General features: G+C 39.9%; 1 protein-coding gene across 1 annotated transcript; it reads left to right on the plus strand.

Annotated features, from left to right (window-relative positions):
* Positions 1-1,928: 1,928 nt before the first annotated feature.
* On the plus strand, positions 1,929-16,334 carry acvrl1 (activin A receptor like type 1). The gene is made up of 10 exons (XM_059333741.1): positions 1,929-2,516; positions 9,029-9,100; positions 10,098-10,334; positions 11,175-11,374; positions 11,466-11,565; positions 11,656-11,802; positions 12,423-12,698; positions 12,815-13,012; positions 14,251-14,381; positions 15,291-16,334. Exons 2-10 carry the CDS (start codon positions 9,031-9,033, stop codon positions 15,435-15,437), a joined length of 1,506 nt encoding a protein of 501 aa, XP_059189724.1. The 5' UTR covers positions 1,929-2,516; positions 9,029-9,030; the 3' UTR covers positions 15,438-16,334.
* Positions 16,335-16,802: the final 468 nt, after the last annotated feature.

A 16,802-nucleotide genomic window follows, 5' to 3' on the forward strand; every position in this document is an offset into this window, starting at 1 on the left:
GAAATGTTTTCGCACAGCCGAGTCTGTCTGGCATCCAAGAGTCTAATGTATTTGCCATTAAGAGACACTTTGACTGCCACCAGAAAGGCACTTGAGCACCATTGTGTCCTCAATTTGAGGAGATACATGGGCTGTATACTCACCAAATATAATAGACGCACAGATTAGCAGGGTAAAGTAGTTTTCTTGAGAAAAAAAAAATCTTAAAGTCCACTCAGAAATGTGTTTTGCTTATCTACTTCACATGGCCGTTTTACTTCCACTGTGCAGAATGATGTATGAAGGCTGTTTTTGCTTTCGTCTGCTGAAGGTGGAAAGTTTCTCTGGGCTTGTATGTAAGAGTTTATAGCATAACTCATAACTAGTCCCAAATGTGGAAACTTGAAACCTTCAGTTTACGAACACTGAGAATGGACTTTTCAGTGAAGTAGAAGACAGCTTGTGGCCAGCAGTTGAAGCAGCGACAACTGAGTCTATTTTTATGATGACAGTGTATCAAACGACAACATAAAAACAATGGTAAACGCTTGTAGTGATGGCCTTGCAGACAATTATAACCTGAATCTGCAGCTCTGTTCATTCGGTGGTTCATGAGCCTGGAAGACAGGTCAGGGCTCGGCTTTACAGAGCCTCATAGCAGCTCATTGCTTGGTTGACCGACTCACTTCATTGCTCTAGTATCATTGTTTCTGACCACAGCAGGCAGTTGTTTTCAGTGACATGGCTCCAAAAACCCTTCGTACACTACCAGGTCAGCTGACAGACACAGTTAAAGTATACTGATTATTGTGGAACAGCAGCTAAACAGCCGAACATTTCCATCAGGAGTTGGTAGAGACCAAAAGCAGAGCAAGAAAAGTGTGAATATTGGACAATTTGCACACTTTTTTCTCCCTCCTCTGGCAGTGGGATTAATTACACCAACACTATCATGTTTTTGATGTATGATGTAACAACTCTGGTATACTGTGACTACTCCCCATTGGTGCACCAATGTTAGGCAAAAGAAAATGCAGCAAAAGTGCCTTCTTGGGTGCCTCCATGGATAAAACATGAAAAAGCATAATACCACCCTTTCAGGACCGATACAGCTACTATAAGTATCTTCAGATACCAAAATAAATCAAATAGTCTTTTTCCTTAAACAACTAAGATGTTGAAAAAAAAATCCAAAATCCTCATGCTCAAACTGTGAAATAACTACTCCCCTAAAGGAAGCAATACATTCCCGACAACAATACATCAATATAACACTAACTGCTCACATGACACATGCTGCTCACCTCTGTATGGCAGGTCACCCAAAGTTTAGCATCTACGTGATAGTTTCGGTTTATGGATTGGATTATACTTATTGGCCCGATACCAAAACTGAATATCAGATCAGCAGCCTTAAAACAAACTTGATGAAGTGCCCTATAGGGTGCCCGTAAATTAAGAAAACAAGTGCCCTCAAGGGTGACCTTAGATGGGGGGAAATGTGATGAGGTGGCTTCAAAATTATGCACTATAACATATAGGCTACCCTGCATGCATGAAAACTTTCAGCACACTGTGGGCAGCTCTGCCACTTAATAAAAGTATAATAAAATTATTTGTCTAAGGAAAGCATTTTCAAAACTGAAAATGTCTGAAAGTTAGAAAATACATGATAAAGCCTCCATCTGGTCCAAGAACTCACAATAACAATATGACTCTAGTTAAAAATGGAAGGTGCAAAGTGGGTGAGATACTAAGCAGTTCTTGTTTTAGCACAGAGAAATGTTATTATATGGTGGGGTCTTTGAAGCACATTCCTGTCAGTGCAGTGTAGACAGCAGTCCACAGGGGAAAGAGGAAAATGAGAGGTTTAGCAAGAAACAGGAAAACCGCTATGAGAACACATTCCAGGCAGAGCCGACCCTGTGCGGGACAATAAGGGGTGGGACAAAGCTGCGTACTATTTAAAAAAAATCTCTAATCTTGCCTTTTGATCGGGACTACAGACGACAACAAAAAACTTCCATACTTATTGGGAGAGGATTTACAAAGAGAACTTCACTTGTTAGGTTGTCAAAGCGTAAGAAGTCTGGTCTGGATCCAAACCGACGACGATGTTGTCGGTTTATCAGCGCAGATTTGGACCGAGATGAGATAGCTGCCGCTGTTTGTCGTCCTGCCAGGACTCAGCTGCCAGCTCTTATTTTTATATTTCACTTCATCCACACGTAGAGGTTGCAGTCGTTGCTGATCGAGTTTTCATTTTGGGAGCAAAGAGGGAAAACAGCGGACGAACTTTTCCCAGAAACGGCGCTTGGTCGTTACTGAAGCAGGAAAGGATGTGAACATCTGTAATTGAGCTGTTTTAGACGAAAAGTAAACCGATTTATTACACTCTTGAAATGGAGTCAGCTGTATTTTAAACGTACATTCTGCTTTTGACTTACGTTTGGCCGCGGAGGGACACTTCAATTAACTTTGATATGGAAGACGTGCGGCGTTCGCGTCTGTCACGTTAAGGAGCGAGTAGATAAAAGGTAGGCTGATGATTTCACGCATTGTTTCCTCTGTCTGTGATTGTTTTTAATGTTTTGTGCTGTGGTTCCTGAATACGTCAGGGTGTCATTGTCAGCTATGACTTACAACTTAAGTCACCTTTGACAGCGACGTACATCATTCCACGTGTTTCCAGATGTGATCCAACAGGTGCCAAGAAGCGGCCTACCTGACCGAAACGCAAATTAACAGCAGTGAATGTTGTTCCTAAAGGCATCGCTTATGTTGTGATGTTTCCTCAGTAATTGGAAAAGGGTATGCATAATAAATTACATTTAATGAACTCAGTGGTGTAAAGCAGTGCATTTAGTCCATAGGCTTACTCAAGTACTGTTAAGTGTTTAATTTATTTGTTTTACTTGAGTTTTTTCAATTGAGTCTGCAAACGTTTGGTACACCACGTTTTTACTGCTCTGCATTTATCTTGCAGCTAACTGCATTTGCATGCAGGTAGACCGATAAATTGATAAAGGCCAATAAAGTAGTTGCAGGCATATGATATAATAGCATTTAAAAGGACACTGCAGTACAGACATGCCAATTACTGATGTAAAAACAGTGTTCATATTACATGCTGTAGTTTGTCAATCATATAGCGCTGACAAGTTTGTTTATTAACTATAAAATGTTTTGTGTCACATATCTCGATCATACATTTTTAAGAGTTTGTGTTTGGCCATATGTGTCAGGTTAATTAGGAATTAACTACAATAAAATACAACATTTGAAACCTAAGACACTCATTCGTAATAATCCCTCACCTATATAATCAATTATGACCCACTAGATGTATGTGGCGATGTCAGTATCCGCAGAGACCATGCCCTCTGTCTATATTTTTCTCTTTTCTGTCATTTTTCTGTCCTGGCTATGTGTCTGGATGTCAGCCTTTGGGCGCTGGTATGTGCCCCCCAGCCAATGGCTTCGACTCTGTGAAAACGTATTGACAAGGTACCAGACCAGCATCCAAGAGAGCATATCAATCACCCCACACCAGTGGTTCCCAAATGGTGTGCCCGGGAATTTTGGGACAACCAACTATACATGCAGTATGACTCACAGCAGCATTGCCAAAACGATCATGTCCTCATAACTAAATGTAATAAATGCTATTTTAAACATGTGGTTAATGTTAGGCGGCCGTAGGTTTTTTTAGCTTTAGGCACAAAAAGAGTTAGGTGCTTTAACCAGCTAAGCCACAGGGCCTCCATCTGTCTTGTAAGCAGTGCCTCTGACCGCAGTCGACATCACTTGCACCTGCTGAAACAACCCAAAATGACCCATATGAGCCTTTGGTCAAAACGACCCATATCAAGGTTCGCGGAGCATTCTAAATATAATACACACGTCACTATACATACACTTACGGTATGTGGTTGTAAAAGAAAAAGGCTGCAGTTTCATTGAATCGAGGATGCAAAACCACCGATCTAGGTTTAGGTCAAAACGTCCTAGTAAGGTGTTATAAAAGACTGTTTAAAAAGTAAATAAATTTGCAGAAATGCTGGAAGTGAAGTAGTTGCAAGGTCGACGTGACGACTGGAAGTGACATAGTGACTTAAGCCATGAGGCACAGAAGTTCAGTGATGTTTAAACCACATCGTTTACGTTTGTTTTCACATTGGACACGAACCCTGTTCTCCTGGGTGAAAGTCCAGGTCCTCCATGCCCCTCCAGACCCCCCTAGCTGGCTACTTTTCCCCACTGGCTGGCTACTCCATGTCCAAATGGAAAGCCCTGATTATTGGAGTGAGATACATCAGAAAAATAAACATTCACAGAGTGATAAGAGTCATTACACGTGTTATAGAGGCTATTTTTCACCGATATGAATAGAGGTGTGCCTTGAGATTTTGGCTTGCGCTTTGGTGTGCCTTGGGCACAAAAAGTTTGAAAACCACTGGCTCACACAGCATGGTGGTGGCTGAGCCTGCGGCTACCCAAACAGTGCCAACGCCACCGCAAAAAAGTCCTTTAAAAAATGGCTGTGGTGCCTTGCTGTTAGTAGGGAAAGCGTTATTAGTGATAACCACTGTATGAGAGCAGTGTATAGCCCCTTTAACCCTCTGGAGTCGCCAATCACACTGGTGTGATTAAATCACATGCCCTCTTCATGACATCACAATGTAAAAACGAAGCAGCATCAAGCCCTGCAGTCAACTTCCCTCTATCTGGTCATATAGGTGCGGTTGTGCTGAAAAATATAATACAAACATTGCATGGTAAACATTTGGTGGAATATACAGGCATAATGAAAAGGATTGGCACTGTTTTACATCTGAATCCTTCCTCTAACACTGGCCTGTACTATGTCGCAAGATCCTTTTTTTTTTTTCAAAAACATATCGGGGTGAAAGTTGATCAATCTTGACCCGTGCTAAACTGTTATAATTGCAAAAGATGTTGGTCTGTATGTAAGACCATGAGTCACTGCTTGTCTCTCTCTTTCACCCATCCTACACACATAAACACACACACAGGGGAGACGTTTGCCCTTTTTGTGTATAGGTCATAAAGGAAGTCACACATGCTCTTTCCAGTTGGGTGCTGGTGTCACATTCTCATATCCACACCAACATGTATTTGTCACTGTTATCTCTTATTTGGAAGCACTGAAGCATTGATGACTAGTTTTGTGTTCACAGTACGTCTGAGGTGTACTTGTCCTCTTCTTCCCCAGACATGCATTCATCGTAGGTATGCATGTGAGAGCATGCAGACAGCAACTGAGCCATAAAGCCTGCCAAGCTTAGCTTTGTCTGCGAAATGAAGATACAATCAGTCTGTCGCTGTAACTACCAGACAGTCGCAAGAGGTTTCTACCAGTTAAAACGCACAGAGAACACAAGCGTTTTAAATATGTGGCCATGTCATTAAAAAGAACTGAATGTGATGTCTTCTTGCCATTCAAACCACATAATAGAAGCTTTTACAGTGCTTTAAGTTACTTTCCAGAGACAGTTATAAGGCTTTTTGGTGTGATGAGGCCCAGTGGAGGGGCTGTTGGAGGCTGCTGTGCTATGCCATGCCCCCACCATCCACCACTATAACCACACAGTCATCCAGATGGAATGAGAGATCTGCCTCTTTCAGTTTAAGCTCTGTAGATGAGAGGAAGAGATGACAATGGATCTTTTCCCCTTGGGTCACAAGGGTGTACCATCGGGCAGAACAGAGACAAACAGGAGAGAGCTCAAAGAGGAAGTGTGCTGGAGTCTAAAGTCAAGCTGCCTTCGATGGAGAGTGTGATTAGAGCTCTCTCCTATGTCAGGACGATAAAAGTAATAGCTAGAGAAATAAGACACAGGCATGCGCCTGTTCAGGAAATAAGTTAATTCTGTGGGTGGAGCTGTGTTTAGGCTATGTCTCCACTGGACCCACAGATTAACCACCACTGACATGTAAGGCTGCATGACACGGGAAGTGCTTTTTTTCAAATTTGGTAAAATATGTTGTGGTTTTAGCGAGTTAGAGCAGAGAGCAGAGGGTTCCCATCCGCTGAGCTGGAGCCTCACAGCGAACACAGTCTAAAAATAGTTTGTCAGGCAGTTTTATCATGTGAAAGGTTATCGAGCAGAGATTTGACACTTGATTTGACACTTTGATAAATGTGGGGAACTCCATTCAGAATATGTTCCAAGACATCCAACTATATGTGTGTATATAATGCATTTTAAAAGGGAACAGGTAACCCATTATTGGATTTTTTTAAAGAAAGCAGCAAGCACACCCAGAGATCAGATCTCTGCTCTGGTTTCTGTTCAGTGACATTTCATGACTTAATGAAATGAACGTCATGGCTTCCTGCAGTTGCTTAAATATGTCTCGCTAGATGCATCAAAACTGAAGGAGGATATCCGTAGTATTGTGCTGACATGTGCTAGTTCCACTGCCAGATGTGCGCAGTTCAGAGGTTATTCACTATGAGGTAGGATGTCTATAAGAGATTTTGATGGTAAAACATTCTGTGCTGTTCACTTGCAGAAAGGGCTTATCTGGCTTATCTTCTTTTATAAGAATACCTCAATTTTAATTTACACAGCCTGTCTCAGATTATCCAGTTTCGATGTATAAGTTTTTTTGTTTTTTTTTAGGAAAATTGGGACAGTGATTAGTCTGTATTGTGTCTGAATGTATTCAGTAAGGCCAAACAGGTTAAACAGGTAACTTGTTTGTCTAAAAGTAGGTAAGTTGATGAATGGATATGACTGTACCCGAGTCTGACTTTTATCGAGTTGTATCTATCTCGTTATTTTTAAGGCTGTAATTTTGGAAACGGATTTGTGTGATTGTTTTTCCTTCAGCATGCTAGAGGAAAATCAGCAGGGAAAAAGAAGTCTGATTGAATGTAAGTCAATAGGAAAATTATCATACTTCTCACTTGATTTTATGCCTCAGTGAAGATGTTCCTAATGAGGTTATGATCTCAATCTATAGTTTCTAGTGTTCTTTAATAAAGCATGATGTTCAGTTTGAACTTATGGTCCCATTACGAGTAAAATAGTTGGCTTATGTGAGTAGTCTTACATTTGGGATGCACTTTGAAAATCTATTGAGGTATTTGGCTTAGTTGCAAGGAAACACAAGAACTCCCAAAATGTGTATCCTGTGTTATCCTGCATTGTTCTTTGGGCAGTGACACAGGAAAAAGGAAATGTGCCAGCTGTAGGTGGCAGCATCAACAATTATGTTTCCTTTCTTTGCACATATTTGGGATTTAATATACCCACATTAGATGTTACAGGATGGACCTCAGGTGTTTCATATAATATAGATTACTCCTTGCTCTCTGAATTTACCAGGATCTGCTGGCAGCTTCTTTAATCATCACTTCAATGAAAGAAAATGGTGCCTAATCATGTTAGCCAGCTAATCTGCAGCTAACTCAACACCTCTCAGACAACAGTGTTTCCAAAACATATGCCCTGTAAGTGATAGGAATACTGCTGCTAAACAATGGTGAAGAAAGACCTTTCAAAGACCTCAGGTTTTTTGTGAGTGCTTGTGTTGTTATGTGCTTTTTTAGACATAACGTTAAAGGCATGGTGAAAAATGTACCATTTTTATGGTTGATATAATTCCTTGGTAGCAAAAGTAAGGGAGATTACAAAAATCGATTTAAATGTCATCACAAGAACTCTAAATTATGCAGAGAATGTAAACTTGAGGATTTTAGGAAACATGCATTATTTATATACACTGTAAAAAAAAACTGTTGTTTTTACGGTAAAAAACCCGCAGCTGTGGTTGCCAGAACTTTACCGTAATAAATGCGGTGCAACTTTTTGTAACATTACGGTAAAGCACTGTTGATTTCACGTTCAAGATTGCCCTTTTATTCCATATTTTACCGTAAAAAAAAAAAAGTTTTTCCATCAAAATAAACGCTGTTCTGCCATATAATTGACAAAAAAGATTTTACCATTAAATATTACAGTATATTTCTGTTAGAGATATGGTGTTTAGTACATTTAACAGTGAGAAAAAGTATTTTTACAAAAAATAAATGCAAAAATGATGGCTTGTGTGTATATATATATATATATTACAGTATATTTTTGCTATGAACATGGTGCCGGTGTATTTTACAGTGGAGTAATGTATTTTTTATTTATTTTTAAATTGTAAAAAATACTGTTTTGGCTGATATATACATACACTGTGTTTCATTGTGACTGAAACTGAATTAACCCATTGATGATTATACGGTCTTTTACTGTCATGGTTTAGCAGTTTATCACCGTAAAATCTACAGACATTTTTTTACAGTGTACTTAAAACTGTGTATATCGCATTTAAATAACAGTATTTGTTATAATATCTATACTAAACTACATTTTGTTACTTTTACTAATGATTTTTAATTAAATGTAACATGTGAGCTCACCTGTCAAGTAACAGACTATAAAGGGCTTGAGCAGTGACAAAAGCTGAACTGTGCATGGCAGCCCTCCTGCTTGCGTGACCCTCAGCAGTGCAGCCCTAAACAATGAGCAGACCTGAGTCTCTCCGGCCAGCCGGGTGGGGCCACTCAATGGCAGGAAGCGTAGCCATCAATATTTACTCTGCGAGCAGGGTAGTCGAGGAGTCGACAGGCCTGGAGCCAGGGTAGCACAGCCCCACACGCAGTCTCGGTACACATACACAAACACTCCAGAGCGCTGTTACAGCCTCCTTCCTCTAAGCCCCCTTTTCCCACCCAATGCAATTACAGCAGAGGCAGACAGGCTGGGCCCTCTGACTGTTGTTTTTGACCTCATAGCTTCCTCTGCCAAAGAGTCGACTTTTACCACTGCTGGACTCCTCACAGACACAATTAAGTTAGTCTGTAAATTCCAATCACACAGCAGATGAAATGTCAGGGACTTGGTTTTCTATAATGCCCCAAATTAAATCTCTGACTTCTCATTATGACAGCTCCTTCATAAGGACTAATTCTAATTGTCATCATTTGATTATATTAACTGTTAATAATTATGTTCCTGTCTCACAGAGATGGGAAGCTCTGCTCTGCTCACAGTGGTGCTAATTGGGGCGTTTCTGTGGATCTCTGCTGTCCATGCAGGTGAGTTAATAATCAAATGTAGAAAATGATCAGGATTGTAAAGAGCATTTGCTATTTCAATTCAATTCAAGCTCAAATGCGCATGAATTGGGCCTAAAAAGGTGCTAGTACCCTGATTCAGCATTTTTGCAGCACATGATTATCGCATTTGTGTTAAATGTAGAATGGTTCGGTCTCTCCTAGAAAATCATGATGTAGACACTGAAGCTCCATTTAAAGAGACTTTTTTATTCTGACAATGAATCATGTGACTGTAATATGAAGAGTTCAACTAGCACGGCAGGAGAGTGATCATGCAGCTTTAAGTTCTTTGTGTGAGCAGGAGAACAAAAACATAGACTGTTTGATTCAATATGAAAATAATAGGTAACTGTTCACAGCAAACAAGTTCAGACAGGCAGAGTGCACACCGCCTACCTGGAGGAGGAACATTGTGCTTACATTTGTCTGGTCAAAAATTTCATAATACAACTTTAACCATTTTTAACAAATAGTCAGATTTACACTCCTTTGTTCTTTGGTTAAATATCCTTCCTGCCCATCTTTGTTTCAGACAGTAAACGTATGAATGAGAATGCCTTTGTTGCAGAGTTTTTCCATGCACACACATTTCTATGTGTAGACATCTTAGGTTTTATGCTACAGTGTGCATGAAAAGGACCCGATCACTATGAACATCACACCTCTACATTTATTCATTCAGACGTTAACTTTCTTTTGTATCCCAAAAAAAAAATATCTCTTCTGGTCAACAAAACAACCTTTGTGATCTATGTGATGAATTTTGGCTGCCAGGAAATGTCATTAACTTATTTCCTTCTATTACCACTAGGGTTTCCCCTTGAGGCAACCAAAGTCTAATCGTTGAATAATGATTTATGTGATCTGTGTTTGGCCTCGTTTTTCATTTACATTTTCCAGATAAATCGTCTCTGATAGGGTTCTCAATTTACCATTGACTTGTGTCAACTATGACTGTGTGTACTTTGTGCTTCAGATTCTAATGACGATGAGAAGCTGCTGTGTACATGCGAGAATGCCAAAGGCACATGCGTGAATGGAACTTGCAGAGGAGACATCTGCTTCTACACATGGGTGCATGGATATGAGGAGAGGGGATGTTTCTCCAGAGCTAACTACAGGGAGCAGTGCTTCACCTCCTTTGACCGCTTCCATGTCTCCTGCTGCTTCAAGAGCCTGTGCAATGCCAACGCCACACCACCTCCAGATATTGGTCAGTACCCGAAGCTTCTGCTTTACAATACTTTTCTATCACATCCATCAATCTGAGCCTCCTAGTTTCGTCAGTCGCACAGTTCAGTCCTGCATTACTTTTGAACTGATGGGAATCAAAGCTTCCCTCTTGAAACTGGCTCCTCCTTGTGGTCAGTCAGGGCAACTGTGAGGCTTCCTTTTTTGGACTCATGATGATGAACATAAAAGCAGTTTTAGGGAGTTTTTTTGTTCTTTTTACATTTTACTCACTGTGGCCTTGTATATCACAGCACTTTATTTTATATATAAGTCCTGCTGCTCTGTCGTATTAGCACAATTATGGCTAGAAGTGTGAACAACTCAAAAACAACGCAAGTGGATATGTAAATTCCATTTAATTCCAACACTTTTCCAAGTGCCTTACTCACTCTCTACTCTACTTGCAACTCATCTTGCCCTCTCCTCTCTGCTCTGTGTAAATTTTCAGATTTTCAGTGAATATTTAACAGGATGTAGTTATTCCAAATGGTTTATTTTGGCCACATTTTAAATGAGACCTGTAGAATAAAGTGATTTTGACAGAAATATCACAATTTTGAGCTTAACTTTGGTTACTTTTTTGTAATGGAAACTTTCATGACCTATTTTCCGTTCAAGGAAATTTCAAATTTCAATGATGCCTCGAGAGTTTCTTTCTACGATAAACTGTTTCTTTTTGGCGTTCTTCTGAAGAAAACATAGGTTTCATGTTTGTTCAGAGCGTTAACTTGAATCAGAAATAATTCCATATTTCTCCTCCTTAGTGTATTGAAATGTTCACACCTGGTTCCACAACTCAAAAGTGTGTTTGTGTATTCAGATCCAACAGAAAAGCCTTCAGAGACCACCCGTCCAGAGCTGTGGATCACGTTGTCCCTGCTGATGTTGATCACGACTGCCAGTGTGTGTGGCCTGGTGCTGTTCCTGCGCTGCCGACATGCACACGGCAGACTGAAAAATGTTGAAGAGCAGGATGTCACCATGATCAAGGTCCCTAATGGAGAAGACCCCACATACGGGGTAAGAGACATTTCATGTTTAACATCGGACACAATATGAAAAAAAGTTTTTTAGAGTTTAGAGTTTTTTATTGATTTTTTCTCTCCCTCAGGATATATTTGATGAGTTTTGTACATCAGGGAGTGGGACCGGGCTACCCTATCTGGTCCAAAGGACTATGGCAAGACAAATCTCTCTTGTCCAGTGTGTCGGTCAGTCTCCTTCGTCACTACTGCTGCTTTTCTTTGCACTGTTTTGTTTGTCACTTTGCAGTCGTATCATTGTGTCCCTCTGTTTTACAGGTAAAGGCAGGTATGGGGAGGTGTGGAGGGGAACTTGGATGGGGGAGAGTGTGGCCGTCAAGATCTTTTCATCCAGGGATGAGCAGTCCTGGTTCAGAGAGACCGAGATCTACAATACTGTACAGCTGAGACACGACAATATACTGGGTACGGCAGCAGGTTAAAGTGCCAAAGCAAAGAGAGGTGTCATTTTAAAGTGAGATGCTGCAGGTGGATAGGGTAAAAAAAATGAAAACATAGATTTCACCATGAAACTTCCCCAGTTGATTACTTACTCTAAATCACTAAAAAGAATTGTCTTAAAGTTAACTGAAGTTTTATGTTTAAATATGGAAATAATTTGCTGAACTTTACAATGGATGAAGCCAGGTTTCAAATTTATGTTGTGTTTGTTGACATATTCGACTGAAAGGTATTTACAGGGAGAACTTTGGATATCCATAAATCACAAAATACTGTCAACAGCCAGAAACAAAATCACTCGTAATCAAAACAGTGCCATATTGACAGAAAAAGTACTTGCATAGCAGATAACTGCCTCACTTGAACTTGAACTTACATTTTAGACAAAATGTTTTTATTATATATCTACATCTAAATGTGTATTTTGGATTATTTCTTTCCACTTGTCTAACAGAAGACGTGTTTGGGAAGAAAAATTGCCCAGAATCTCAAAAGTGACCAGTGCATGAAAAAGCGATGTTTTGTCTGTAGGGTCTCGGCCAAAAGACAGACACTGAAACAGCAATCTCCTTCTCTGGCTTTAGGTTTCATAGCCTCTGACATGACATCCAAGAATTCCAGCACCCAGCTGTGGCTCGTCACCCACTTTCATGAGCTGGGTTCACTCTACGACTTCCTGCAGTACAGCAGTTTGGAGCCAGAGAGCTGCCTGAGGATGTGCCTGTCTGTGGCCTGCGGCCTGGTCCACCTTCACACTGAGATTGTCAGCTCCCAGGAAAAGCCCGCTATTGCCCACCGAGACCTGAAAAGCCGGAACATCCTGGTAAAGCGCAACGGACAGTGTTGCATTGCTGACCTAGGTGAGGATTTGACAGCAAAATCCCTGTCTGCCAGGCTCCAACCTCATTTTGATAGTTTTGTACCTCACAGTAAATTAAAAGGTTGCATCTGTTCTCTGTGCCTACTCCGTCGTCAGGTTTGGCTGTGATACACTCTCAGTCCCATGACTACCTCGATGTGGGCAACAACCCTCGTGTGGGGACCAAGCGCTACATGGCCCCTGAAGTGCTGGATGAGACTATCCGTATGGACATCTTTGAGTCCTATAAGCAAACTGATATCTGGGCCCTGGGCCTGGTCTTCTGGGAAATTACCCGCAGGACCATCGTCAATGGTAAGAAGATAATTGCCTTTTTGAATAATGTTCCATAACAGTCATTTACAGAGATATTTGACGATTTTTCAGGAAGAAAATGATACACATAATCTTTTATACAATATCAAATCTTTCAAAAGTTGATGTATTACCCATCCACTCAGGCACATCATGTTAAAAATGTGTTTTCTCTGCGATGTCTGTCTGGCTCTGTGTACATAAGAAGCAGTCAGTCCCGTGTCTCTCAGCAGTCCAGTGTTTTCCTAGTCTGTGTCTGTCTCTACTATCCTCTCTCATGATTAGCACTGCAGTAATTATAAACAGTCTTATCTGGTGTCAGCACTCACTTGAACATAGTCCAGATGCCAGTGCACACAATTTGTAAATGCAAGCACACATCCATGCTCAAATGTGCACACACACACACACACACACACACACACACATACGCACTGAGCGGCCCTTGCTGAGCTCCATCCCAGTGTAAAAGCCAGGGAATTGATATCTTTCCCTGCTGTCTTGTTAAGTCCAACATGCTTTACACAACTCCCACTACAGACTATCTCAATTTCTACATGTGCTATATCAGAGATGGATGAAGAGAAATGTATGCTCTGTAAATGTATGATGGGTAAATAAGGGGTTTACTGTCTGCTTTCTTCAAATATTTTACCTATTCTTCACAAATTATTCCTGACATAAAACACTTCCTAACAGGTCATAGATCAGACATTTGGTTTATGGATTCTGACCTCACGTTTCCAAACATTCATGCCTACTATAAAATAGGACTTTGAAATATGGATATCTCATAAGTACATAATACATAGCCCCTGCCAGCAGTGGTTATAGCGCCAGTGTGTAGGATCTAGTGAGATTTCTTGGCAGAAATGGAATATCATATTCATAATAATCAACTAATGTTTTAATTAGTATGTTATCACCTGAAACTAAGAAGCATTGTGTTTTTGTTAGTTTAGAATGAGCCCTTCACATTTACATGCGGAGTTGGTCCTCTTTTTGTACTGCCATGTTTCCACAGTAGTCCAGAACACCAAACAAACCCAACAACAGGCTTTAGAGAAGGCAGTCTGCAACCTCACCTCTAGATGCCACTAAATCCTGTTCGCTGCAGCTTTAACATAACAGTCACCCACTGAATCCCACAACCAAGACTGCTGTTGTGACTGTTTAGTTTCTTCTGTAGTTTCTTCTCTAGCTGAGCAGAATACTCTTATTTTTCCTCTTTGTTTTAGGGATCGTAGAAGAATACCGGCCTCCCTTCTTTGACCAGGTGCCCTTAGATCCCAGCTTTGAGGAGATGAAGAAGGTGGTGTGTGTGGACCAGCAAAGGCCCAGTCTGCACAACAGGCTCCATTCCCATCCTGTAAGCCATCTGATGACACACACATTCAATACATGCACACACAGACAAGCAGCAATATTTTCCAGGGCTGCAAAAATCATGGCACCGGTTCTCAACATATTTTCGAAACAAAACAGGCATTGTCGTCAAAATTTAAACTTCTGGATTATATGTTCCGATAGTCGCTGTTAGAAAAGGTAACAAAATAGAAGCTTAAAATGAAAAATGAAATCACTTTATTCTACATATCTCATTTAAAATCTGTCCAAAAACAAGCGGCTTGGAATAACTAGATCCTGTTAAAAACATTAAATTCTGCTCCTCAGTGACACTGTGAAGCCATGATTGATTCCACTGAGATGAACGGTCACATGACAAATATTCACTGAAAATGTGTTTACACAGAGCAGAGAGGAGAGGACAGGAGAGGTTGCAAGTAGAGGTTGTAAAAATGCAATATAATAAACTAATATTTATAGCATGTGGAGACTCTTTTTTTTCTCATATGTTAATGTGATCAATTGGAAAAGTGTAAATAAATTCCATTTTATTCAATTTTTTAAAAATAATTTATCAAAGAAATCCAATGTGAACTACTTTTTTTATGATTTATGTCATTATCACTGTTATTCTGCATAAAAGACATTTTTGAGTTGTTCCCACTTCTAGCCATGATTGTGCTGATTCCATCGAGGAGTAATTTATTGCAGTGAAATACAAGGCCACAGTGAGCGAAATGTAAAAAGATCAAAAACTGCTCTGAAACGCCTTGGGGTTCAGAGGGTAATGCCCAGTCTGAACGTGACCATAGACTTGCAAATGGATAAATGTAGAGCACACACTCTATTGGACAGAAAATAAACGTGCCACACATGTTTCAACTCACTGCGCTGGCCAGGTGGTATTTTACATCTGTCTCTCTGTGTCCAGATCCTAACGGCCATTGGGAAGATCATGAAGGAGTGTTGGTACCAGAGCCCACCAGCCCGCCTCACTGCCCTGCGGGTGAGGAAGACGCTCTCCAAACTGGACCATGACAGTGACTTCAGCATTGAGAAGCTCAAGCAGGACATCTAGAGCAGAGCACCGGGATGAAACAGGGACAAACGACTAAAACCACCAGAAGGGATTATGCACCACATTCCAAAAGCACAAGATGCATATCATTAGCATATTTTGAGCTAATGATTCACACAATCGCTGCATTATATTAAAACCATATGACTTTCAGCTGTAGTGTCTAGACCAGCTCCTGAGGCTATTTTTCTTTTATGTACCCTAATTTTCGTCAAACAAAAAAGGCCCCAAAAACAAAACTATTAGGACCAAAAAATAGTGTCAAATTCAAATCCTTTTTTATCATTTTTGCTCAGCTGTTAAAATTAATTTCCGAAGCAGAATAATTAACATGGAACAATTCAAAGGCTGTTCTACATGCACAGGGCTCATTCATTATTTTCATGACATAAAGGAAAAACACATTACTCATCTTATCGAGAAGAGGAGGAGTATGTAATTCTGGACTTTCTCTGGTCATTTTTGGGAAAAACCCATTTGTGTAATTTCAGAGTCCAAAGCCACAAAAAACAAAGGTCTTAAAATAGAAATACAGGAAATACTTAAGTGAAAACATTCTAAAGCACATTACCTGCATATTTAACTTATATAAAATCAGCATTTATTATCTGCACACATACACATTGAGCTATTTAGTTGTACATATTCTAACAGCATTGAAGCTGTTGTCTTGTATCACCATTGGGTTTATTGTAAATATATTTTAAAAGGGTATTATTTTCAATTATTCAACATGAGACACATTTTATATACATTTTTTTACGACACAACATTTTAAAAGTATTTTTTTACATTTCTGTAGGCCAATAATGTACCATCACCATTACTACGGTCAGTAAGGGAATTCACAAACAGACATGTAATGTTGTATGTTGAATAAAGGACTGTATTTTTCAACATTTTGTACTGTTGCTGTTTTTTAAGCACTGGTGACTGCAATTTTCCCTTTTACCAGTAGAGGTCATCAGATAACAGATGTTGCTTACAGTAGTGCAGATTTTGAGATTTGCGTTCAGCTCTTCAGCTTTGCGATTGTTTTCATTTTCTTATAATTAAAACAGGTGAGATTTTTTTCACTAAAGTATAGGACACAGTTAGAAATGTCAAGAAGGGAGAAGATTATATTACATTATATTACAAAGCTTGCTACATCATCTAGTTGAACAGTCATACCGTAATAGCCCATGTGTCACTTGCATGAAATGTCATTAAGATAAGATAACATGTTCTCATTTTTTCTCAGCCACACTAGTGAGATGCTCAACCAGAAAATATAAATAGATTCATGCAAGACGGGCCTGACTGAATGGGGACTTCATGAATAAACATATAAAATAATAGTTTCTATATTTATTTTTCTACATT

Source organism: Centropristis striata, chromosome 5, assembly GCF_030273125.1.
Source record: "Centropristis striata isolate RG_2023a ecotype Rhode Island chromosome 5, C.striata_1.0, whole genome shotgun sequence".
Taxonomy (NCBI): Eukaryota; Metazoa; Chordata; class Actinopteri; order Perciformes; family Serranidae; genus Centropristis; species Centropristis striata.

Coding starts and splice junctions, on each gene's coding strand:
- acvrl1 (XM_059333741.1), top strand. CDS start 9,031: ATGGGAAGCTCTGCTCTGCTCACAGTGGTGCTAATTGGGGCGTTTCTG. Junction 9,101..10,097: donor GATCTCTGCTGTCCATGCAG/GTGAGTTAATAA, acceptor TTTGTGCTTCAG/ATTCTAATGACGATGAGAAG. Junction 10,335..11,174: donor CACACCACCTCCAGATATTG/GTCAGTACCCGA, acceptor TTGTGTATTCAG/ATCCAACAGAAAAGCCTTCA.